This window comes from Oculina patagonica, chromosome 2 (genome assembly GCF_052425735.1).
Source record: "Oculina patagonica isolate OP01 chromosome 2, crgOcupat, whole genome shotgun sequence".
Classification (NCBI taxonomy): Eukaryota; Metazoa; Cnidaria; class Anthozoa; order Scleractinia; family Oculinidae; genus Oculina; species Oculina patagonica.
The window spans coordinates 37206921-37232800 of record NC_135759.1 but is presented as its reverse complement, the minus strand read 5'-3'; the positions used below and the strand labels follow the sequence as shown (position 1 = coordinate 37232800).

General features: G+C 36.8%; 3 protein-coding genes across 4 annotated transcripts; 2 read left to right on the top strand and 1 right to left on the bottom strand.

Annotated features, from left to right (window-relative positions):
- The first annotated feature begins 481 nt into the window (after positions 1–481).
- Positions 482–8387, top strand: LOC144642349 (uncharacterized). The gene is made up of 6 exons (XM_078501314.1): positions 482–541; positions 2343–2461; positions 4267–4347; positions 4487–4761; positions 6223–6342; positions 8247–8387. Exons 2-6 carry the CDS (start codon positions 2434–2436, stop codon positions 8385–8387), a joined length of 645 nt encoding a protein of 214 aa, XP_078357440.1. The 5' UTR covers positions 482–541; positions 2343–2433.
- A 3627-nt stretch (positions 8388–12014) lies between these two features.
- Positions 12015–22004, top strand: LOC144644545 (uncharacterized). 2 transcript variants are annotated; one of them, XM_078504057.1, is made up of 6 exons: positions 15149–15244; positions 17104–17227; positions 19676–19950; positions 20417–20608; positions 21178–21297; positions 21718–22004. In XM_078504057.1, exons 2-6 carry the CDS (start codon positions 17200–17202, stop codon positions 21856–21858), a joined length of 756 nt encoding a protein of 251 aa, XP_078360183.1. In that variant the 5' UTR covers positions 15149–15244; positions 17104–17199; the 3' UTR covers positions 21859–22004. The 2 variants fall into 2 exon arrangements, with proteins under 2 accessions (XP_078360184.1, XP_078360183.1); XM_078504058.1 differs by lacking the exons at positions 15149–15244; positions 17104–17227 and adding an exon at positions 12015–12136.
- Positions 22005–22016: 12 nt separating this feature from the next.
- Positions 22017–25880, bottom strand: LOC144644546 (uncharacterized). The gene is made up of 4 exons (XM_078504059.1): positions 25680–25880; positions 24277–24329; positions 23300–23410; positions 22017–22632 (listed from the first exon to the last, which is right to left on the bottom strand). Exons 2-4 carry the CDS (start codon positions 24313–24315, stop codon positions 22468–22470), a joined length of 315 nt encoding a protein of 104 aa, XP_078360185.1. The 5' UTR covers positions 24316–24329; positions 25680–25880; the 3' UTR covers positions 22017–22467.

Sequence of the window (25880 nt, the reverse complement as noted above, 5' to 3'; positions counted from 1 at the left end):
CTGATGACTCAGCTGAACTCGATGACTCAGCTGAATTCTTTGTAGAAATTAACTTCTACTCTGATAGAGAAAGTTATTAACTCCTACGCTACCAACAAACAAGTTGAAAGAGGCAATACCGAGTACGTATACAAATGCAATAAACTAAGAAAACTTATCTGCTTTCTTTCACATTGTAACTGTAAATGCCGTGAAGAAACGTTTGGCCTAGTTTTTTTTTTATTTACAAAAATTATTAAACAGTTGTGTGACATGCATGGGCGATGTTGGTGAAGTTTTGTTTCAGTCGTGTACGTTCCACTTAATTTCATTTAATGTTAACACAGTAAAAATACATCATAAATTCCTTTCCACTTGGTTTCTTTTAATTGTTTGTACGTCAAATTTATAATGAAAGCGACGTGTTCGGTCATATGTGACAGACCACGATCAGCATTTATTAAAAAACCCAGCATTGCCCGTACATAACAACTGTGTCTGAGTTCCTGTGTAATTTTTTAAGCTTTTGTCTGGTGAAGTCCGGCGTAAACCTTACTAACAGGTAATTATTAATGTTGTTTTAACTGTTATTTTGACATGGGAAGGAAAATTAATTTATTAGGTTGAAAATCTCAGTACTATACATATAGCTATTTCGGAAAAATGTCCAAGTATTTTAGTGAAGTTGACGGAGTCATACTACAATTGGAATTGAGAGTTCTTCCCACAATTGTACACAGCAATAGTTAGCTTTTAAAGCTTGCTTTTACAAACCTGATAAATAAGGTGTACACATAAGCATACGGCAGTTACAAAAAGCAACAGTAAAGGCATTACGATCAACATTTTTTATTACACAAGTAATATCACGAGACAGTTCTGGGCATGACTATGGGTAGTCGCTAGCAAGTACCAACAGAAAACAGGCGACTTTGTTCGCTTGAAGACCAAAAGTAGAGAAGAAAATAAGTGTTGTGATTTGTTGAAACTTATAACGAGATGTTTCTTCGCTTCATTCTAAGAAACTTGTTCAGTTATGTCTGGTTAAATATCAATAAAGCTTTAACTGCTGGCTGTAAACAGTTTCAAAGGCGGAAGTAAATTGTAAAAAATTTAGTTTAGGAACTTGCTAGAGTTGTAAAATATTGAACGACCGCGACTTAAACAATTTAAATCTTGAAGTAAACTAAAATCAGCGTAATGTTAAAACATTATTATTGAAAGAAATGAACTGAGCCATACGGTTAAGTAAGCAAGTAGAGTTGAAGAAAAAAAGATAACATTAATTATAAATAGGACAAAAAATCTTTATCCGACAAACTGAAGAATCTTGTATATATTGGAAAATCACGGCATGTTAATTTGAACTAAAAGCAATTACTTGCTTCAAGGTCTTTATTCTCACGAATGTATCCAATATTTTCCACAACATGGAATAGTATTACATGCTGTTGCTGTATGTTTTCTCCGCGAGCGTAGAGGGGCCGGGTCTCTCTCCGTTCCATTTTTCCACCATGGTCATGCTGTTGCTGTATGTTTTCTCCGCGACGGAGGGGACCGGGTAAACTATTTTTTGAATTTTTCCTCAGCTGTGCTAAATATTTCACTTTAAAGGGACTATGTCACGGAAATTTCAAAGATTTTTGGACTAAACTGTTCTAAAATTAGTGGTAGCGCAACATAGACCTAAATAAACATTATCTTTGAACATCTAAAGGAATAAATAACCTTAATTTGCGGATAGAAATCGAGGAACGGTTATAAATATCGATATTTCCCAGACGCGCGTAAACAATTTAAAAACGTTTTCAAACTGCAATCCGTTTCCATCCAATCCATCTGCAGCCAAATCAAAGATGCTCATTTACAGTTTCAGTTCTCTAATAAAGCAATTTTTTGGACTTTTGCAATTAAATGGACTATTATTTTTAGGTTTCCTGGGACACAAATGTAAATTGTGGCTGTTCAAAAATCAGTTAAAATGCCGTGACAGAGTCACTTTAAATTTTTCTTCGCGTACCATCTCCTAACCGTTAAAGAATCTCTTCATTAAAAAACGACAAAAAAGCAAAAAGAAAATCACTTGATATCATTGAATTCATCAAATGATAGTTAATAACTATGACCAACTATTACACGTTTCGCCTGGTTGCTGTTGTTGTTCAGTTGAAGAACTTAAATCTAGTATTAAAAGTGTTAGCGTTTAATAAATAAATAAATAAATAAATAAATAAATAAATAAATATAATGCACATTGGACTTCCTTGTAAAAAAAGCTTACTTTATAACATGTTTCTTTCGGTGTGTAGACAAACTGTACGTTAAACAACTAAAAGGCAAATCTCTGTCTGTTTTTCTTACAGTTGGCGATTTCCTATGTGTTCTTTGCTAGTTGAATGTAAAGGCGTCATAAATTCACTAATTTAAAGATTAGAGACACTGTGATAGAGGCTGATGGAGGATATAGGATACGGTTTCTCAGGTATTGTTATAGTAAATAGCTACAATCATTGACAAAAGTCGTTGGCCCACCCAACCCCTCCCCCCGTTTCAATGTTGGATAGTACAATGTGCCTAAACTCCTCGTGAAGTGCGTTTCAGTTTGTGAGCAAAAGTAAGCAGCAACTGCAGGCATTATTTTTTTACATGCTACGCAACATTGCAAAGGGGGAGAGGGGAAATTACTTAACTTTTATATGTTACAAGTAAGAAAAACAGCAACTGCGCCAACATTCTGTCACTGATTGTAGCGTAATCCTATTCAGACCGGGCTTTTTTGGACCTTCTTTGACCAGAATATTTTTATAGCAATCCGCACAGTAAAACCTAACCTAAGACGTAATTATAGTATGTTCGAACATCTTTCCAGAAAACCACCCAAAATTACATCAAAGTACGCAAAATTAATAAAACTGTGCGTTAAAACCGTAAGAAGGCAAAAATTAATTGTTTTAAAGTTAATTTTCATTAAAAGAAACATGAAAATTACAAATTCGGGAAAACATGCCTATCGAATTGCCGTTGCCATGGTGATGTCAAGTTCCTGACACAACATCCTATCCTACCAAATTATTCCCAGTTAAATTTAAAATGGAGAACATCACTTGGAAACACTTAATGAATTCTTTAGTTTCGGCGTTTAGGTCGGAATTCAAGCAACTACCCCAAAACTGAAAAAAAGGTTGCGTGTGTCGTTACGTGTGTAAAGCATTCGCGTACAAACTCTTTGTTGTTTCCAAATATGGTACTTGGCAAAACTGAATATTCGACCGCTATCAAACGCGCGTTAAACGTTTCATCCATTATGAGTTTCTGTCAACTTCTACTAACCGCACTCTGACGCTGACTGACTTAAGCGCTCGCTGCCGAAACGACATTACCAGCAACTTAATGTCCACTGCTCAGTTCTGTTTCTATAGTTCAAGTCTTTAATATTTTATCTTTTGTTTGTTTGTTTGTTGACTGTTTGATTTTAGCATAGGTTTTGACTTTTGGCTAATTGGTTGAGTAATTCTGCTTGAATGACATTTCTGAACCATAAAACATCCAAATATGCGGCACCTTAAAGGAGAAGTTCACTCCAGAATGGCCATTTATTTTCTTTACGCCAAAAAAAGTTTACACAAAGATTTGTTATTCACCAAAATTTTAGCCTCCAATGTGCGCTATAACCCTACGAAATCTTTCCAAAAACTCGACAACTGAACACCGCCATCTTGGAGCTGGTAATGTATGCGTGACGTCAAAGAGTTCAGCCTGAAGTTTGGCGGAAAATTAAATACACGAAACTCCTTGTTTCTTCGAAGTGGCTTTTGTTTGTCAAAATGCCTGTTTGTGCAGCTTCATTTTGCTCAAACAGAACTCCTAGAAATACAAAAAACAAGGAGTTTCGACTATTAAAATTTCCCGCAAACCTTCAGGCTGAGCTCTTTGACGTCACGCACACATTACCAGCTCCAAGATGGCGGCGTTCAGTTGTCAAGTTTTGCGAAAGATTTCGTAGGGCTATAACGAACGTTGGAGGCTGAAATTCTGGTGAATAACATATCTTTGTGTAAACTTTTTATTGGCGAAATGAAACTAAATGTCCATTCTGGAGTGAACTTTTCTGGAGGACTAGTGTAAAACCTGAGGGGTGCGTTGTTGTTATAATTGTAGTATTATTGTTCCTATTATAGTATTATTTTTGTTATAATATATATAGAACCTAATGCTGTTATGAAATGAGTAATATTTAACCTAGTCATCGATTGGCAATAATTCTCATTTGTTTAATTGACTCATTAGGCTATGAAGGAGGATCGAGTTTTGGAGCGGACCGTAGTTGTCAAAATAACTCAGGATTTTCTTCCCAAACTGGTTTCCAAGGTGGAATATAGTATTATTATTAATTGTTATTATAGTATTTTATTGTTATAACATTAAATATAATCCTATAATGAAATAAGTCATATTTAGCATATTCAACTATTGGTAATAATTATCAATTGTTTAATTGATTCATTAGGCTGCGATGGAGGATTGAGTTTTGGAGCGGACAGTAGTTTTCAAAGTTTTTCAGGAATTTCTTCCAAAACTGCTTTCCGAGGTGGAAGCGACCTTGATTTGGGTCAACTTCAGTTTCCTAATCGTCTAGCCAGAAAATTCGTTCAGTCACATGCTCCACGGACGAATCAACTAGGCGATGTCGTACTGCAGGCGCCTGGGGCACCTGGCCTGCCTCTTCAGAATGTAAACGCAACTCAGCAAATGCTGCATTCTTCTTTGACCACAATTAACAATGTAAGAGCATTTAAGACGGAATCCACTAGGAAGTCGAGTAATATTTATTAAAGTTGGACAAAAATCAATTTCCAGAATAATTTAAATCCTATTGCGTTATTTCCTACCCTTAATAAAAGGTAAAGATGTAAGTAATTATCCGTGATAACACCAACAACAATTTCTTATTAGAGTCTGAGAAAATGAATTTCAAAGTTCACAAGGTATGGGCAAAATCTCACGTGTAGCCATTTTGTAAATTCGTCTTAAGCGATTCAGTGGAATTCAGCGGAACTTCAAAATGTGTTTTCGATGTGTGGTGTTGTTAGAAAAGATTTCTTTTGATAAGATATTTGAAGCAGTAACAAAAAAGTTTGCAATAAGGTGGAAATAATTCTGGTACAACAATTTCTTATCCGAGTCTGAGAAAATGATATTTAAAGTTCACAAGCTATGGGCAAAAGCTTACATCTTTTAAGAGATTCAGTGGAATTCAGCGGAACTTCAAAATGTGTTTTCGATGTGTGGTGTTGTTAGAAAAGATTTCTTTCGATAAGATATTTGAAGCAGTAACACAAAAGCTTGCAATCAGGTGTAAATAGTTTTGGTACAAAATTTTGTCCAATAACTACTCGAAGTCCTGGCGGATTTCCTCTTAATACGTTTGCACATAGCAATGTTACAACTGCGTAAGAGAAAACCAAAATACGCCTTTTTAAAAATGTTGTTCAACTAAGCATAACATAAGCAAGAGTTTATTTATTAATTTAATGAGAAGCACCAGTTAATTTAGTCATGCCATTAAAATATTACTAATACCAGAATTTAATGTGTTCCGGTTTATAAATAAAATTGATAAATCGAATGTTGTTAAGTCCAGGCAGACAAGAAACCAATCGAATTCGAACTGATGGGCCTTGTACCATCGGTGCCAATGCTCTACCGACTAAGCTCACATTATGCCGTTAAGTTTTGAGCAAACTACCTTATTATAGGAAATTAACGATACATGTTATTAACACGAAATTCAAAAATTCGCGTTAATTTTATTGATATTAATTAATCTAAACACGTTTACTATAAGCATTTAACCAGAACTTTTCTTAAATTCGCGTTAATTTTATTACGCGTACATTTTGTTCGCGTTGTTAAAGTGCTTCGTTATATTCCTATAATAAGGTAATTGAACAACAATTGGTAAAGATAAGCCAAAATAAACCCTCACACTTGTAATTATCAATGGTTCAAATTGGCAACCTTAATTTAATTTGTGGCACCCAATACCACCACCTTTTTTATGTCGAGGTCACGTGACAGGGTTTCTCCAAATGTACTATTGTTGCTAAACTATATCAGGACTGTTGTCTTTGGAGTACAGGGTATGTTTCCAGTTATCAAATCTAACTCAAACTAGTGAAAAGCACATTGGGCGTGAGTTAACCATAGTTTGTATCCACTAATTCTATGTTTGTGTTATTTTAGAGGCAAAGACCTGTTGTAGTGCAGCCGGCGATTCCTCCCAAAACTTGGATGGGAATGTCTATCTTTTCTGTTATTTTTTGCACACCGTTTGGAATATTAGCTGTTTTGTTTTCCTGTAGGGTAAGTACATTAGTTTTGCTGGCATGTCTCTTTCTTTAGTGTAAGAGGCTCTTTATTGGTTGAACTGCTCCAATCAAAAAATGCCCTGATTCAATTCTGTAAAAACGCTTAATTTGTTCAAGTATTCGTTTGGTTTGAGTAGTGGCGATGGATAAAAATGAAAAACGCGTAATAATTTTAATCACCCTAGCATAAGAAAACCTTCAATCCTGGTCAAATTTATATAGTGTTTAAAACATATTTATAAAAAAAAAAAAAACAACTTACCGAAAATAACCATAATAACAACTCAATGTTTGTCAACATCCCAGAAATGGCTGCCAGCGAAACGCACTCGTGTAACATTTCTGAAGTGAGTTTTGATATTTAACCGGGGTAGGGAGGGGAAGCAAAACGCAGTGTTTCAGCAACTATGACCAGATTGTAGACTGATTAAGTTATATACAGCTTAATCGTGAATAGGAGTCATTGCACTGAGCAGTAACCTGCAACAGTTGGCCTTGAAGTTTTACTTTTTTTTTCTAGTTTACTGGCTATTTCTCTGAAAGTGATAAATGATCATCGCAGTGAATTTCCAATTTAAGCAATTGGAATAAAGAAGCCAATTGCTTAAATAGGAAATTCACTGCGATAATCATTTATCACTTTTATATACATACGCAGTTCATATATGGACTATTCTATTTCTCTGTTACTTAATTTAAACCGTGTGTACAGTCAACTTTCGCCTTGTGGACACCCCGCTACGGTCAACTCTTGTTATAGCGGTCTCGTTCGGGGCGTCGTTTTGTGTTGGCTATAGCGAGAGTTCGTATTAGCGGGAGTCATTTCCAGTCAAACCTCTTTGACTTCTTTCGCCGGGGATCTTGATTTTGTCCGTAATAAAGTAAGTAAGTTGCCTTTATTTAAAAACACGATGCAGATAAAAGCTGACATGCTTGTGGGGTCGTGTAAATTAAAAGTATTAAAAGTTAAAAATATTTACAATTAATTAGGCTATTTACATTTAAATTTGATTTTAAAATTAGTAAAAGTTAAAAATATTTAAACTTATAAAACTATTTACATTTGAATTTAAAAACTAGCGCTAAAAGTAGGTAAAATCTTTCTTTTTAAAATTAGTGGTTGACACAGATAAAACTTTAAAATTGAAATCAATAAAAACATCCGAAGTTTTAAGCATACGGACGAGGTCCTTTCGACGTGTCACATTTGCCAGGTCCTTATGTTTAGTTGCGAGCGTATTCCAGAGTACGGATCCTCGGTAGGCTAAGGAGTCTTTCATATAACGCGTGTTAAAACGCGGCACTATCAAAGATTCGCGTGCCCTAGTTGAGAACTTATGGTCTCGCTTCACAATAATGCATCTACTTAAGATGGTGGGTAATACTAGCGAGTGTCCGCAATAGCCGGGTGTCCGCAAGGCAAGAGTTGACTGTAAAGCGGACACTCGCTGTTACGGACAAAATCAAGATCTCCGGCGAAAGTGATTTCGATAGAAATGACTCCCGCTAATATGGACTCTCGCTATAGTGAACACTAAACGAAGCCCAGTTTCAAGAACTACTCAAAGAAGACGACAGAGGTGTAGATCAGCGCAAAAACTCTTCAAAAAAAATAGAAATTTAATGCAAATTTAATGTCTACTCTCGTTAGAGCGGACACGCTCGGGGCGTCGTTTAGTGTCCGTTATAGGGAGAGTCCGTATTAGCGGAGTCATGTCAAGTCAACTTCTTTCGCCAGGGATCTTGAATTTGTCCGTTATACTAGCGAGTGCCCGCAATAGCGGGGTGTCCACAAGGCAAGAGTTGACTGTAGTTTCTATTGCATATCGAATGAAACGACCCAAAAGTTTTAGGGAGTCAAGAATTTCATTTATCGTTATTGTAAAAATTACCTTGCAGGCTAACGACTCCATCAGAAGAAGAGAGTACCGAATAGCGCAGGAATACGCAGGCACCGCCAAATGGTTGAACGTGCTCGCTATTATTAGCGGACTGCCTTTGTGGGGTTTTATTATATATATGATCATAAGATCCTTTTAAAATACACGGGGAATCAAGGCAGATCATCAATATCTTAACTTTCATAGTTTATTCCTCAACAACTCCCCTATTCTGCTAGGCTGATTCTTAAACGGTCCAAAGCCGCCGCTATCTGACAGAAAGGAGTGAAAATGATCGTTTTTGGTATGTCCGAGACTCAGGCTCTGTTATACGGCGGACACATCAAAGAGTGAGATCTGACAGCTTCAAAATCTTACTAACAAACAAAAAAAAAAACTAAATAAGAAATAAAAAATTACAAGTAGCCCATCTTTGTCATTAAGTAAATAACAAAAACAATGGCGAAAAATGCACTAAATATTTTTTTTTGACACTCGGTGCCTCATAGCTTGTACCATAACCGTGGTAATCAAAGTTACAGAAGTGTCTTTTAATTGTGTACTTTTAAATCGTCTATAGAGTGAGGATGTGAATAGAGACCTACCTATCCTACAACAACGAAACTGTCTAATGATGCCGTATTTGTTTTGTACCTGTTTTTTTCTTTTGGTTTCTTGGTATGCCGAATGCTTTACTGGAGGGGGTGGGGGGGGGGGGTATATTCGCTCATTGAAGAAAACCGCCTAGTCCTCACAGTTTATTCATTTCCATCGATATACTTTTTATAAACATATACCGTAGAATTCCGGTTATAAGCCCCCCCGCTTATAAGCCCCCCCGGTTATAGGCCCATCATCCTGGAAACAAAAAAATACATCCGGTTATAAGCCCTCCCGGATATAAGCCCCCCTCTACCAGATGACAGTACTGAATAGGGCTAAATGTTGCTTTATTATGTGTTTTTAACTTAAAAACGTATTTCCATCAACACTCCCGTGGGTCGATTTGAAACGTTTTTTTCATTCCGCTTATAAGCCCTCCCGGATATAAGCCCCTCCGCTTATAAGCCCACCCAAAACCCCTTACGAAGTTGTATAAGCCCAGGGCTTATAACCGGAATTCTACGGTACTCCTTGCACAAGGACATAACGTAACGACCCTGGCCGGAGACGAACCCGCCCGGCGTGTTCAAACGAAAGTCTATCACGCCAACCGTTAACTCACAGCGTCTTTTATGTTCGCAGTCGTCACCATTGCTTTACTCCGAAGTCTCAGGCCGGCGGTGAATATTACAGCAGAATGACCATTGCTAGCGGTCGAAAGTAACGCTCCGTAATGCTGTTTGTTTACACTGTGCCCCGCTCTCTCGTCCCCCCCCCCCCCCCGCTTCCTGATAACTGATTGCACAGTCCCTGACAGCTGAAATTTGTTATTTAAAAATTTAAATGTTTTAATATTTCTTTTGCGGCAAATACTTCGTATTCTGGTAGAGGAAATTGCTAAATTCCTAAGCGTCCACCAAACAGGCAATATCGAGTACAAATGCAGTCAAAGACTAAAACGTATCTGTTTCAGTTATAACATTGGAATAATGAATGTTTCAAGCAAGAGAGGTTTGGCCCACTGTCTTTCGACTTATATAAACTACCTAACTGATGTGTTACATGGGCGATGTTGGTGAACTTTTGTTTTAGGCGTGTTTCAACTAGTTTCATTTAATGTTAACGCAGTAACAATATATCATAAATTTCTTTCCACTTGATTTCTTTTATTTGTTTGTATGTCTTCAAATTTACAAAGAAAGCGACGTGTTCGGTCATATATGACCGACTGCAACCAAATGAAAACACAATATAGTGACATATTGCGCGTGTAAATGAATTCATGTTCAACCTGTAAAAGTTTTGGTCAGCTGAAGTCGTAAACCTTGCTAACAGGTACCTATTTATTCATTATTTTTTCTAAAATTGATAATTTTGGCATTGACATTTACATCATAGGACGAAAAATTAACTGATCAGGTTGAACATTCCAGTAATGTTAGGGAAAATATGCAAGTGCATACTACGAATGGAATTATACGTTCTTACAATTGAGCGCAGCTAGCTGTAGCAACTATAAGGCATGTTAATGGACTTGATAAATAAGGTGAACACAGTAAGCAGAACAGCGAGGCAGGAAACCTAAAGGCTTGAATCTGCAATTTTGAGAAATTTTAGTTTCAAACATCACGGGCAACAGTTTATATTACGCACCGAATATCATGATATACAGTTGAAATCTGGGCATGCTTGTGGGTGTTCGCAAGTAAATCGAGAACGGAGAAAAAACAATCTTTCGCTTAATGACCAGAAATGGTAGAATATATAGTGGAACACGTTGAGACGTGTATGAATTTTTCTTTGCTCCATTCGAAAAAAACTGGCTCAGTTATTTTGTGGTTTATGTAAAGCTTTAAGTGCTGGCTATTAGCAACTTCAATGGCGGAAGTAAATTGAAAAGAACTAAAAATAGTTAAAAAATATTGAACGACCGGAACTTTTACAGTTTAAATCGCGCAGTCCACTAATATATGCTAATTGTTAAAACATAATTATTGAGAGAAATAAGCTGACTCATATCGTAAGGTAAGCAATTCGAGTTGGAGAAAAAAGATATTGATAAAGACTGTTAACCCTTAATATGCTGAAATTACTTCAAAAAACACGTTTTTTTTACCGTTAACTGATTTTCTTGACTATACGGTCCTAAATTTCTCTTAACTTTGCTAAAAATGCACTTTCTGACAATGCAGTAAGATTTTGATGAGATTTCCATGTAAAAATGTACAATATTTTACTTTGGCGCATGCGCATAAACCAAAATTTGGACTTTTTTTGCTGAACCGTTCCGAATTTTTTTTGCTCCTTTCCTTTTCGTTTTTCTCTGTTTCTTATTCTCTCTATCTTTAACTCTGTGCACCCCTTCTACTGGCCTGAAAAGTTTTGATCTGAATCAATGGAAAACCCTGGAAAAGAGATCATGATCAAGTACGGGTAGTTTGGCCTGTTTTAGCCTCAAAAAACTGATCACGTTTTTTCGATTAGCTCTGTCGGAATGCAGTCAATATTAATGATGGACAGTCCTGTGGAAAGATCTATCCAAGCTCTATAAGATGCACATCACACAAATCTGCTGACGTGTAAATTGGTGACGTCATTAGTGGCAGAATGGCCATTTCTCCAAATCCCCGGAATAATACGGGCTTAGCATAATAAGGGTTAATAAAACTTTATCCGACAAACTGAAGAAAGTTTGATATATTGGGAAATCACGGCAGATTAATTGTACTTCAAGCAGTTATTTTCTTCTAGGCATTTATTTGCACAAATTTATCCTAGTACGTTCCTCCACAATTAATTAATTAATTTCTCCGCGAAAGACATAGAGGGGGACTGGGTAAACCTTTGTGAATTTTTCCCATCTGCTAAATATTTCACTAGATGGGTGCCGTCGTTTAATTTTTTTCTTCGCGTCCCCTTCCCTATTAAACTGTTTAAGAATCTCTCCATTAAAAAAAGGCCAAAAAGGGCAAAGAAGATTCCCCGTGATATCATTGAATTCATCAAATATTACACGTTTCGTCTGCGTTGCTGTATTACAAGTATTACTTGTAAGCGTTAACGTTTAATTAAATAAAAAAGAATGATACCCGTAAATAAGCTCACTTTATAACATGTTTCCTCACGTTTGTTGATAAACGTGAAATAGCAAAAAGGTAAACCTCTCTCTGGTTTTCTTGCAGTCCCGCTTTTTCCTGTGTGTTTTTTGCTTGTTGGGTATATAAGGCGTCAGAACTTCACTAACTTTCTGAAGAAAAGAGACACTGTGAGAGTGGCTTATGGAGGATACAGGATTGGATTTTTCAGGTAATGTTGTTGTGAAAGAGAGTTTTCTTGGGGGTTTCGATAGTGTGAAGCGTTCTTTTTGTAGGGAATTTGGCTGACAGCCGGGGATTAGCTCAGAGCTGAGGTACTCCAGCTGTCGAACAGCAAGCGACCAATAGTCTACTTTGATTTTACATCTTCTTTCTTGTAATTTCCATCATTGCTTTCTTATAGTCTAAACTTACAATTTACTTCCTTCGAGTCTTGACTTCCATCTATAACTTCCTTCAAGCTTCTTGACTCACAAGTTACTTTCTTCCCCTTCTTCTTCCTTCTAAATTATTAGTTTTACAGCGTTGCTTATATATGTTTTTAGCTGCGTATAAACATGCATATCTTTTAAATTATCTTTCCTTAGTTACTAATGGATCACACAATCATTAAGATACATTCTTGCGTCATTTCAGTTGCTAGTCAAAGGTTTTCACTTGCTTGTTACATATAGTTTAAATAGTTTTACATAAAATCTATCGACGAATAGTTGTTCTTAATAATACAGGTACAGGTCTGTATAAAGTTAAAGAACATAGAAATCACACATAATATTTTAGCTATTGCACAGAAATGTAAACATAAGGCAGCGCCCAGTTCGAGATTAAGATTCATAAACAAAATTGATTAGGAAGTACATCTACCTCGGTTTTCCGAATAATGAATTTCGGTGGTAATAGAAAAGTAGTTCTCTCAGGGTAAATGTCAAGATTGAGACACGATGTCCCACGGTTGACAGATCAAAATATATTAGTTATATTATCAGTGAACTGAACTCACGTTCACAATCACATTTGCCAGGTCCTTATGTTTAGTTGCGAGCGTATTCCAGAGTACGGATCCTCGGTAGGCTAAGGAGTCTTTCATATAACGCGTGTTAAAACGCGGCACTATCAAAGATTCGCGTGCCCTAGTTGAGATCTTATGGTCTCGCTTCACAATAATGCATTTACTTAAGATGGTGGGTAATACTAGCGAGTGTCCGCAATAGCCGGGTGTCCGCAAGGTAAATTTGACTGTAAAGCGGACACTCGCTGTTACGGACAAAATCAAGATCTCCGGCGAAAGTGATTTCGATAGAAATGACTCCCGCTAATATGGACTCTCGCTATAGTGAACACTAAACGAAGCCCAGTTTCAAGAACTACTCAAAGAAGACGACAGAGGTGTAGATCAGCGCAAAAACTCTTCAAAAAAAATAGAAATTTAATGCAAATTTAATGTCTACTCTCGTTAGAGCGGACACGCTCGGGGCGTCGTTTAGTGTCCGTTATAGGGAGAGTCCGTATTAGCGGAGTCATGTCAAGTCAACTTCTTTCGCCAGGGATCTTGAATTTGTCCGTTATACTAGCGAGTGCCCGCAATAGCGGGGTGTCCACAAGGCAAGAGTTGACTGTAGTTTCTATTGCATATCGAATGAAACGACCCAAAAGTTTTAGGGAGTCAAGAATTTCATTTATCGTTATTGTAAAAATTACCTTGCAGGCTAACGACTCCATCAGAAGAAGAGAGTACCGAATAGCGCAGGAATACGCAGGCACCGCCAAATGGTTGAACGTGCTCGCTATTATTAGCGGACTGCCTTTGTGGGGTTTTATTATATATATGATCATAAGATCCTTTTAAAATACACGGGGAATCAAGGCAGATCATCAATATCTTAACTTTCATAGTTTATTCCTCAACAACTCCCCTATTCTGCTAGGCTGATTCTTAAACGGTCCAAAGCCGCCGCTATCTGACAGAAAGGAGTGAAAATGATCGTTTTTGGTATGTCCGAGACTCAGGCTCTGTTATACGGCGGACACATCAAAGAGTGAGATCTGACAGCTTCAAAATCTTACTAACAAACAAAAAAAAAAAACTAAATAAGAAATAAAAAATTACAAGTAGCCCATCTTTGTCATTAAGTAAATAACAAAAACAATGGCGAAAAATGCACTAAATATTTTTTTTTGACACTCGGTGCCTCATAGCTTGTACCATAACCGTGGTAATCAAAGTTACAGAAGTGTCTTTTAATTGTGTACTTTTAAATCGTCTATAGAGTGAGGATGTGAATAGAGACCTACCTATCCTACAACAACGAAACTGTCTAATGATGCCGTATTTGTTTTGTACCTGTTTTTTTCTTTTGGTTTCTTGGTATGCCGAATGCTTTACTGGAGGGGGTGGGGGGGGGGGGGTATATTCGCTCATTGAAGAAAACCGCCTAGTCCTCACAGTTTATTCATTTCCATCGATATACTTTTTATAAACATATACTCCTTGCACAAGGACATAACGTAACGACCCTGGCCGGAGACGAACCCGCCCGGCGTGTTCAAACGAAAGTCTATCACGCCAACCGTTAACTCACAGCGTCTTTTATGTTCGCAGTCGTCACCATTGCTTTACTCCGAAGTCTCAGGCCGGCGGTGAATATTACAGCAGAATGACCATTGCTAGCGGTCGAAAGTAACGCTCCGTAATGCTGTTTGTTTACACTGTGCCCCGCTCTCTCGTCCCCCCCCCCCCCCCCCGCTTCCTGATAACTGATTGCACAGTCCCTGACAGCTGAAATTTGTTATTTAAAAATTTAAATGTTTTAATATTTCTTTTGCGGCAAATACTTCGTATTCTGGTAGAGGAAATTGCTAAATTCCTAAGCGTCCAGCAAACAAGTTGAAACAGGCAATATCGAGTACAAATGCAGTCAAAGACTAAAACGCATCTGTTTCTGTGAAAACAGTTATAACATTGGAATAATGAATGTTATATGTTAGAGAGGTTTGTCCTACTGTCTTTCGACTTATATAAACTACCTAACAGATGACTTTGTGTGACATGGGCGATGTTGGTGAACTTTTGTTTCAGGCGTGTTTCAACTAGTTTCATTTAATGTTAACGCAGTAACAATATATCATAAATTTCTTTCCACTTGATTTCTTTTATTTGTTTGTATGTCTTCAAATTTACAAAGAAAGCGACGTGTTCGGTCATATATGACCGACTGCAACCAAATGAAAACACAATATAGTGACATATTGCGCGTGTAAATGACTTCATGTTCAACCTGTAAAAGTTTTGGTCAGCTGAAGTCGTAAACCTTGCTAGCAGGTACCTATTTATTCATTATTTTTTCTAAAATTGATAATTTTGGCATTGACATTTACATCATAGGACGAAAAATTAACTGATCAGGTTGAAAATTCCAGTAATGTTAGGGAAAATATGCAAGTGCATACTACGAATGGAATTATACGTTCTTAAAATTGAACGCAGCTAGCTGTAGCAACTATAAGGAATGCTATAATGGGCTTGATAAATAAGGTGAACACATAAGCAGAACAGCGAGGCAGGAAACCTAAAGGCTTGAATCTGCAATTTTGAGAAATTTCAAACATCACGGCCAACAGTTTATATCATTACGCACCGAATATCACGATATACAGTTGAAATCTGGGCATGCTTGTGGGTGTTCGCAAGTAAATCGAGAACGGAGAAAAAAACAATTGTTCGCTTAATGACCAGAAATGATAGAATATATAGTGGAACACGTTGAGACGTGTATGAATTTTTCTTTGCTCCATTCGAAAAAAACAGGCTCAGTTATTTTGTGGTTTAAGTAAAGCTTTAAGTGCTGGCTATTAGCAGCTTCAATGGCGGAAGTAAATTGAAAAGAACTAAAAATAGTTAAAAAATATTGAACGACCGGAACTTTTACAGTTTAAATCGCGCAGTCCACTAATATATGCTAAATGTTAAAACATAATTATTGAGAGAAATAAGCTGACTCATATCCGTAAGGTAAGCAATTCGAATTGGAGAAAAAAGATATTGATAAGGACTGTTAACCCTTAATATGCTGAAATTACTCCAAAAAACACGTTTTTTTACCGTTAACTGATTTTCTTGGCTATACGGTCCTAAATTTCTCTTAACTTTGCTTAAAATGCACTTTCTGACAATGCAGTAAGATTTTGATGAGATTTCCACGTAAAAATGTACAATATTTTACTTTGGCGCATGCGCATAAACTAAATTTTGGACTTTTTTTTTTGCTGAACCGTTCCGAATTTTTTTTTGCTCCTTTCCTTTTCGTTTTTCTCTGTTTCTTATTCTCTCTATCTTTTACTCTGAGAACCCCTTCTACTGGCCTGAAAAGTTTGATCTGAATCAATGGAAAACCCTGGAAAGGAGATCATGATCAAGTACGGGTAGTTTGGCCTGTTTTAGCACCAATTTTACACCAAAAACTGATCGCGTTTTTCGTTTAGCTCTGTCGGAATGCAGTCAATATTGAGGATAGACAGTCCTGTAGAAAGATCTATCCAAACTCTATAAGTTGCACATCAAACAAATCTGCTGACGTGTAAATTGGTGACGTCATTATTGGCAGAATGGCCATTCCTCCAAATCCCCGGAATAATACGGGCTTAGCATAATAAGGGTTAATAAAACTTTATCCGACAAACTGAAGAAAGTTTGATATATTGGGAAATCACGGCAGATTAACTGTACTTCAAGCAGTTATTTTCTTCTAGGCATTTATTTGCACAAATTTATCCTAGTACGTTCCTCCACAATTAATTAATTAATTTCTCCGCGAAAGACATAGAGCGGGACTGGGTAACCTTGTGAATTTTTCCCATCTGCTAAATATTTCACTAGATGGGTGCCGTCGTTTAATTTTTTTCTTCGCGTCCCCTTCCCTATTAAACTGTTTAAGAATCTCTCCATTAAAAAAAAACGACAAAAAGGGCAAAGAAGATTCCCCGTGATATCATTGAATTCATCAAATATTACACGTTTCGTCTGCGTTGCTGTATTACAAGTATTACTTGTAAGCGTTAACGTTTAATTAAATAAAAAAAGAATGATACCCGTAAATAAGCTCACTTTATAACATGTTTCCTCACGTTTGTTGATAAACGTGAATTAGCAAAAAGGTAAACCTCTCTCTGGTTTTCTTGCAGTCCCGCCTTTTCCTGTGTGTTTTTTGCTTGTTGGGTATATAAGGCGTCAGAACTTCACTAACTTTCTGAAGAAAAGAGACACTGTGAGAGTGGTTTATGGAGGATACAGGATTGGATTTTTCAGGTAATGTTGTTGTGAAAGAGAGTTTCTTGGGGGTTTCGATAGTGTGAAGCGTTCTTTTTGTAGGGAATTTGGCTGACGGCCGGGGATTAGCTCAGAGCTGATCATGAGGTACTCCAGCTGTCGAACAGCAAGCGACCAATAGTCTACTTTGATTTTACATCTTCTTTCTTGTAATTTCCATCATTGCTTTCTTATAGTCTAAACTTACAATTTACTTTCTTCGAGTCTTGACTTCCATCTATAACTTCCTTCAAGCTTCTCGACTCACAAGTTACTTTCTTCCCCTTCTTCTTCCTTCTAAATAATTAGTTTTACAGCGTTGCTTATATATGTTTTTAGCTGCCTATTAACATGCATATCTTTTAAATTATCTTTCCTTAGTTACTAATGGATCACACAATCATTAAGATACATTCTTGCGTCAGCTAAAAACATATATATGTTTTTAGCTGCCTATTAACATGCATATCTTTTAAATTATCTTTCCTTAGTTACTAATGGATCACACAATCATTAAGATACATTCTTGCGTCATTTCAGTTGCTAGTCAAAGGTTGTCACTTGCGTGTTACATATAGTTTAAATAGTTTTACATAAAATCTATCGACGAATAGTTGTTCTTAATAATACAGATAACTTTTTACCGGTGTTAAACTTTAGTTATATAAAGTTAAAGAACATAGAAATCACACATAATATTTTAGCTATTGCACAGAAATGTAAACATAAGGCAGCGCCCAGTTCGAGATTAAGATTCATAAACAAAATTGATTAGGAAGTACATCTACCTCGGTTTTCCGAATAATGAATTTCGGTGGTAATAGAAAAGTAGTTCTCTCAGGGTAAATGTCAAGATTGAGACACGATGTCCCACGGTTGACAGATCAAAATATATTAGTTATATTATCAGTGAACTGAACTCACGTTCACAATCACGAATATTCCTAAACTTAGTTTTTAAGACATAAAAATCACAAGACAAGAACTTAAATACAAGAAAACACTTAAGTGCACAGAAATGGGTGCTGACCGCGCCTCAGTTCAGTGGCTATAAAAACGTGATCTTAAGTTCGCATTCTTAATCAATTAACATTATCTTTATTTATAGTTATTTTTGGTATATTTTAGATTTTCTAGAAGGTTCGGTACTTATTACCTAAACTTTAAAAGCCACTAAATCAAGATTTAATTTAAGTATTCATTTTTGCAATTAGACCTGCAAAACATCCTGTGACATTGTAGTAATTACGAGCAAACTAAAAAACAGAAAGGCTGACCGTACGGTTAAGAGATTGAATTTACAAGTTCAATCTCTTAACCGTGCAGTCAGCCTTTCTGTTTTTTAATTTGCTCGTATTTATGGCTCCTGTATTTATACAATTTGCTGATCAGATCCACCAGGATCCGGTTCTTTGTATTGTCCGTTGGCCCTTTCTCAAGTTAAAAGTGTAGTAATAAGCTTTATATAGAATTCACTAGTATCAGAGTATCAGCAGTTAGTCAGTGTTGTTAACCGAGTTGGGTAGTCATAACGGGACTGTTTTTGGCCCACTGGGGATGGGGGTACTCTGGTGTACTAGTGACAGGGAGGTGCAAATAAGGCTAAATTGTAAGACCCCCCTCCCCCCCCCAAAAAAAATAATATTGTGCTGAAAAAGACAAAAAAAAAATAGCCTAGTGGTCTCTTCGCTGGAGCCGTAATATGAAAGAGGCCCCTATTCACCATCTGCCATCTGTCATGGACGACTGTAGTCATTTGTTAAAAAAAAGTGAAGTCTTCTTGTCATCTCCATGTATTTTTTTAATGAAACAATACAACTTTCTGACACAAAAACAAAAACCTTGCCTCGTTACATTTTTTATCAACCCCAGAAAAGTCCTTACTTTCTCTTTCATTCCAAAAGACACTACATAACGGCCAAATTTGGCCTTTGCACTCTCTGTCACTAATACACCAGCAGCCGAGTTATCCCCCCGGAATTTTTTGAGTGAGTGTGTCAGTGACATTATTATGAAACCCCAGGCGACACCCCAGGCACTACTGACGAGTAACTATTAACCTCAATTTAAAAAATAATGATTTCAGCGCAAGGTTGCCGAAATGGCTTTCACCAACACTTTCATAATTAACCACTACCCAGAGCTGTTTCTGTAGATGGTTCGAGTCTTTGCGTCGTATTTTGTTTGCTGGTTGCATTTTTAGCATGAAATTTACCTTTTTGTCAATTGGTCTGGAGTGATGGTTATTATGAATCGTAAGAAAACCAAAAGTAGAGAAGTGGTACCTTATAAAGCTCACATTTCTGGGGGACTTCACTTAGCCTGGTGTTAACACGAAAAGGAGATTTTTTTTTTATAGTAAAGAACCTCATCCTGGTGAAATAAGTAATATTAAAAACATATTCAGCAATTGATAATAATTATCTTTTGTTTTAACTTATTTATTAGGCTGCGATGGAGGATTGAGTTTTGGAGCAGATCTTAGTTTTCAATGCGACTTAGGAACTTCTTCTGAAACTGCTTTCCAAGGTGGAAACGAATTTGATTTGGGTCAACTCCAGTTTCCAAATCGTTTGGCCAGACAGTTAGTTCAGTCACGTGCTCCACGGACAAATCAACTAGGCGGTGTCGTACTGCAGGCGCCTAGGGCACCTGGCCCGCCACTTCAGACTGTTAACCCAACTCCGCAACTGCTGCATTCTTCTTTGACCGCAATCAACAATGTAAGGACACTCAATACCTTTACACACCGGCACAATTTGCATTGTTAGAACTTCGTGTCAGGAACTAGACCAGAGCTAGTGCCAGAATTTCGATGTGTTCAGGTCTTATAAATAAGATTGATAAATCGCAAGTTGTAATGGCCAGGCAGACCAGAATCCAATCGACATCTAATCGAATCGATGGCCTTTATGATACACATTCGGTACAAATGCTCTACCAGCTAAGCTCACATAATTTATAACCATGATATGGCATACAGTGCGCGATAATTATCTCATATCTTCGGTAATAGGAAGAAACTAAAGCAGTTGTCCTCTTACCGCAAATTCAAGGCTTCATAAATTGCAAGGTATAAATTAATCTAACTTTTCACTGAACTTTTTGTCCGTCGTTATAATCATAAAGCTACCATACATAGGTTAAAACATTCTTTTCGTTGAGATTTTATTACCTTGTTACACATAGCCTGGTTATCAAGTTCAGACTGGCTATCAAGTCCAGCCCGGTTACCATGGCCAGCCTGTCAACATACAGCAGCCGCTTTACAACGGTGCAGCTGTCATTTACACAAATCAAGGATTACCTGTGCAGTCGGTTCAGCCAATGAATCACGTGCAGCAGACCACTACAGTTGTAAATGCCGGCTTGCCTGTTCAAGTAAGATGACACTTATTGGTTATGCTCTTAATCATGCATATCTGTCCTGACTTAAAAAAAAAAAAAAACAAGGCCACCGGAACTTCCACGGGCCATCAACTCTCAAAAAAGCTGACTTCCGTTTTGTCAAGGAATCCAGACAGATAAACTGATTATTAGATCTTGTATCTCAGTTATTTTGTATCTCATTTTTCCTACTCATGCATGTGGCGTTTCATATGCATGAACTCGTTTTTGCAACATGTCGGAATGATCGTGAATGTTTAGTAGACCAGCGTTTTTGAACTTTGCATGATAATTGTTTTTGACAAAAACACGGATGAGGATCGTGTCATTGCTTATAAATGTTTATTACACAATTGTTTATAGGACTTTTGCAGAATATTTCACCGATATAATTCCTGTAAATTTGTCAACCTTTCAATCATCATAAAATCGCACACTAAATTATCTATTTTTCAAACTTTTCATTTGAATAAAACCTTTAAAACTTAACCGTTCGGCAGGTCTGAAAGACGTTTTCAATTACCTGAACTAATTAATGAATGTTTATGCTTGTGTAATTTTAGAGACCAGGACCTGTTATCGTGCCTCCGATTCCTCCCCAAAACTGGATGGGATTGTCTATCTTTTCTGTTATATTTTGCACGCTCCCGTTTGGAATAATAGCTCTTTTGTTTTCGTTTATGGTAAGTACTTTAGTTTTGCTTTAATGATTGTTAACTATCTGAAGTTTTAACTTTGTTATTGAACAGGGGTGTGGTAGCGGGGAGGGAACAAAACGAAGTTTTTCTTAGAGTAATTTAACGATATTTAACTTTCTCGTGTCGTGAATGAAGGTCTTTACAGTTGTGGCCTGCAGGCTAATCTTTGTGAAAAAAAAAAAATCAAAGTACATGCTTACAGTTTTTGTCCCTTTTATATCGCCAGTTTCTCTTTTACTTAATTTGAAAGGCGTGAAGTTTAATTTAAAAATAACCACTAAAACAAAACAACAGGTCAACGCAAATATACGATTTTAATAATCCTCAAAAAAAAATGTTTGACACGCCTGGACGTTTTAAGAAGCCAATCATTTCCTTATTCTTTATTTTCAAATTACTTTTCAGGTCAACGACTCTTTAAGAAAAGGAGAGTACCAAAGGGCGCAGAAGAACGCAGACATCGCCAAGTGGTTGAACGTGCTTGCAATTCTAAGCGGACTGCCTTTGTGTGGGTTTATTATATATCTGATCATAAAACCCTTATGAAATATGCAGGGAACCAAATGAGATCATCGACATCTTTAGTTTCATCATAGCTACTGACTCCTCTTATACACTGTAATGCGCTGAAATGCGTGTAGTTTACTCTCGTATTCTGCAAGAGCATCATAGATTAAAGAATCACAACATAAGATGTCCAAACGTTTCACTGCGTTAATTTTTATTGCAACGAACTCTACTTCCTCTAAAGATACTATACAAAAGTTAACTGAAAAACTCAAAGAAGTCTTGGTTTAAAAAATTACACTGGGCGTTTATATGACTGTATTAAATCAAAGAGACGATTTTTCTCTTGCTAGATGAAGGTTGTCTACCACGAGATGACGATATTAAACCCTAGGCTAATTTGCCTTTTGATGGGCTTGTTTGCACGAGGGCTTAATTTCGGAGGAATAATACCGCATTGTAAATTTATATAAATGTAACGATATGAAACACAAAGCAGCTTGTCGTTATAAAAAAATTGCAAGGGAACGTCAACAGCATAGGGATCTTATCTGAACTACAGAAATTTTCAATTAAAGCCAAATCAAATAAACATTTTTTCAAAGGGGAAGGGTTGGGGGGGGGGGGGAGAGAGGTTTTATCGGAATTTTAGTCGTATTCATAAGTAAGTCCTCGCTTGAGCTGCGGGATGCACATGAGTATGGTCAGCACAGTCAACGCTCCGAACGAGATTGACGTCAGAGCCATGGTCTCAGCCTCGTGATAATTCTCTGCTTCCCGCTTCTTACGTCCCTGGTTCCCGGCTTTTCGCGCCTGAAAATATAAAAACGTTTGAAAGACGTCAACTACCTTAAAGTTAAAGCACTTTGTTCAACACGATTAAGGGTATAAAAGATGGCAGTACAATGATTTATTTAGCTGATCAAATTAATAAGAGTCAACTAAAATTTAGTGGCTATTAATGCGGAAAGCTAAAGCTCAATTTCATATTCGGGAATAAGAGAAACCAAAAATGTGAGTTTGCGGTAGTGTTCTTTTTCCCATAATCTTTATGGGTATATCAGGCGAAATAACAACGTAAAGACGAAACTGTAAAAATACAGCTGTAGAGCATTCGACTTAAAGATTTTAAACGAAGGATTTCAATTAATTGGATACCTGAAAGGCTAAACGAGTAACTGAATAATTTACCAATAAATTGAACGAGTGAATGACTGAAGAAGGAAGGAAAGAAGGAAGGAAGAAAGATAGCAAAGGAAGGAAAGAAGAAATCCATAATATTACCTTTTTAAAAATTAAATACAATATGAACTATTGAATAACTGACTAAATAAGCAAACGGAGGAAAGGGTATGACTGTGAGTGAAAAATTGCAATCACGCTTATGAGTGAGTGAACGAGTTACATGTATTTATATATATTTTACACGGCTTTCTTTGTGAACAAGGCAAATCAGAAACTAAAACCAGTAAGTACTTACCAATATCCAAAACACAATAGATACGACTCCAATGGGGAAGAGAGTGAGAAGAGATAGCATAACAACTGCTGTTCGTGTGCCATCACTGAACAACAGCTTCCTACAAGCCTCCTGGAATTTAATGAAAAGTATATCGTGTTACTTTTATATCGTAGCATAGATTTTTTTTTTAAATTATTGCATCTGATAAATCCATCGCATTTTGCCTATTACTCATATTCCCATGCACCTGATCAAAATTCAATCAAATTCGAGTCCTAATCAAGTTTGATTTGAACGTCCAACTCCGCTCTTTTTGAGAAGTGGAATGAAAGATCAAAGTTATATTTATAATTGATATTAATGAACCATTACTTTATTTTTAAGATATTGAAATGAGCGCTGTAAATACACCTTACTGTGAGATATAAAACAAGCTTTAAATGTTATCGATATTTTTTTCGATATCTAGCATTTTGAAATCCTACTATGATAATTGTAGAACATATAACTAGTTATTCTTGAGATATAACAACCCTTTGGTCCCCTCAATTTTTTGTTGAAGGAGTTGGTCCACTTCACCTCTCCTTTCCCACCACCGCAAACAACACCTTGAAGAATAACCACCTGACCACCACCACAACAACAATACGGGGTATAAATTGTTGGTTCAGAAACCATTGTTGGCTAGGAACAGTACTATAGGTGTAGGCGTTGTTAATTGTCCTTTGAATATTTTGGTTCTCGTCAGTGGTGACAAGAAACTGGCAAAAACTCAGGTGTCATGGTATCTCCACAAAACAAGAAGCGCTACCAGACCCCAATTGTTCAGTGGGTTGATAACACTATCCACCGAATAAATCACTATGTGGCGAGCGGTTTTATTAACACTTAGATATCCACTGGATAGTAATTTATCCGTTGGGTAGCGTTATCCACCCTTTGAACAACTGGGCGCAGATGAAAATTAGGATTACAGAATAAAATGAAATCTGTACCCGGTATGCAGCATCTTCTTCGACCCTGCTTGGCTCCATTTCCTTCGTAAAGACTGAAATAAAAATATGTTTATTAAAGCCGTTGCATTAAATGTTCAGTAACTGAGCTTAAGACCATAATTAGGTATGTGCAATGTTTGCAATTATTTAAGTGGAAGTTTCAGAAGTTTGACTGCCTAACATAAAATACTGAAAATTGAAATTTATGCACAACAATTTAGGTAAAAGGAATAGCAGATGATATAAAGTGGTAGAGTCGATTGCCTAAGAAAGTATTGATTGCCACAAAGCCAAAGAAACAAAACAAAGTAAATCAAACAATCTAACAAGTTCACTTTGAAAATAGTTGTTGAAAGCATTTTCTTTAACAATGAACTTGGGATACACATGAGTGCGTTGATATAATACACGCGAATTATCACGAAGCTTCATTGCGAAATTCGTGAACTATGCACCATTATGAAAAAGCATCTAGTTTAACATTACCAGAGGAAGTTAAAACTGCCTTCGATTGAACATTTGGAAAATATCCTACTGTCTAAATTGTGACCATTTCATGAAGAAGCTTGAAGATATAGATAGCTAGAATAATTATGTTGAAAACAAAATTAACACGTTAATTCATTTACATGAATATTTCATATTTGAAGTTCTTCGTTGACCGGCAATGAGCTCTGGTTCAGCTAAGCGAAAGGAATGACAACTCGACGTCCGTAGAAACAACACTTTCGCGGCATTTGTTATAAATACAAACTACTGGCCATGGGTTGACCCGAAATAGATTCATGCTTCGTGAATAAATGACATGTTTAAATATGCACAAAAGTTGGCAGGTTTTAAATTCAGTCTAAGAACAACTAGAATACGCGCAATTCTGGAGTCGAAAAGGACTTCTACTTGTCCGCGCGATAAAGAAATTAATAATTTCATCGCACAGATAAGGTCATCCATCGATATTTTGTATGCACGATGCGCCTAAAAACACATAACCACTGCACTACATATAAGATCAATATACACGAGTAAGTACTGATTTGCAAATTGTGCCTGACGCTTCTGACGAAAACAACAATTGTATTACTTTGGTGGAATCATGCAAGCTACGAAATCCAACAACTGGCAAACTCAAGGATTTATTCTTATGGTAAATAATTTCGTCAGCAGTTCGACATTGTGTCCATTGCTCGTTTCCATTGGACATTGGCACTGGACTAAAGAAGTTATAACTCTTTACCAGCTCTAAAAGAAGTTAATAACGCCTCTGTTGAATTTAGTGATATTACTGGAGCCAAAATAGAGAAAGATGAGGGTTTATGCCATGGTTTCACTCTAATTTTAACGAGTCTGCTTAAACAATTAGTCTCTGTTTCGAAGTGGCTTGAGGCAACAACATTTTTACTTACCTGTTATGAAATAAGATTCTCGCTACTTTTGGGACGACAGTGACTTTACTTTATCACGGGCAGAGCCTCTGGATGGGATAATCCTCCTCGTTGTTCCGATGAAATTGCTGCAGAAAGATTTAAATCTGCGGCAAAACAGCTTCAGCGAACGCACAGAAGTGAAGCGTGACCTCGCGCGATCCAGAAGAGGCGCTCTTGGTT

What these genes read in the sequence shown, in the direction of transcription:
- LOC144642349 (XM_078501314.1), top strand. Translation starts at nt 2,434, where the DNA reads ATGGAGGATATAGGATACGGTTTCTCAG. An exon ending in TTCCCAAACTGGTTTCCAAG is followed by an intron (nt 4,348 to 4,486) that starts GTGGAATATAGT and finishes TTGATTCATTAG; the next exon opens with GCTGCGATGGAGGATTGAGT. An exon ending in CTTTGACCACAATTAACAAT is followed by an intron (nt 4,762 to 6,222) that starts GTAAGAGCATTT and finishes GTGTTATTTTAG; the next exon opens with AGGCAAAGACCTGTTGTAGT.
- LOC144644545 (XM_078504058.1), top strand. Translation starts at nt 12,109, where the DNA reads ATGGAGGATACAGGATTGGATTTTTCAG. An exon ending in ATGCCGGCTTGCCTGTTCAA is followed by an intron (nt 20,609 to 21,177) that starts GTAAGATGACAC and finishes GTGTAATTTTAG; the next exon opens with AGACCAGGACCTGTTATCGT. An exon ending in CTCTTTTGTTTTCGTTTATG is followed by an intron (nt 21,298 to 21,717) that starts GTAAGTACTTTA and finishes ATTACTTTTCAG; the next exon opens with GTCAACGACTCTTTAAGAAA.
- LOC144644546 (XM_078504059.1), bottom strand. Translation starts at nt 24,315, where the DNA reads ATGGAGCCAAGCAGGGTCGAAGAAGATGCTGCATACCGG. An exon ending in AAGAAGATGCTGCATACCGG is followed by an intron (nt 23,411 to 24,276) that starts GTACAGATTTCA and finishes ATTAAATTCCAG; the next exon opens with GAGGCTTGTAGGAAGCTGTT. An exon ending in CTATTGTGTTTTGGATATTG is followed by an intron (nt 22,633 to 23,299) that starts GTAAGTACTTAC and finishes TTATATTTTCAG; the next exon opens with GCGCGAAAAGCCGGGAACCA.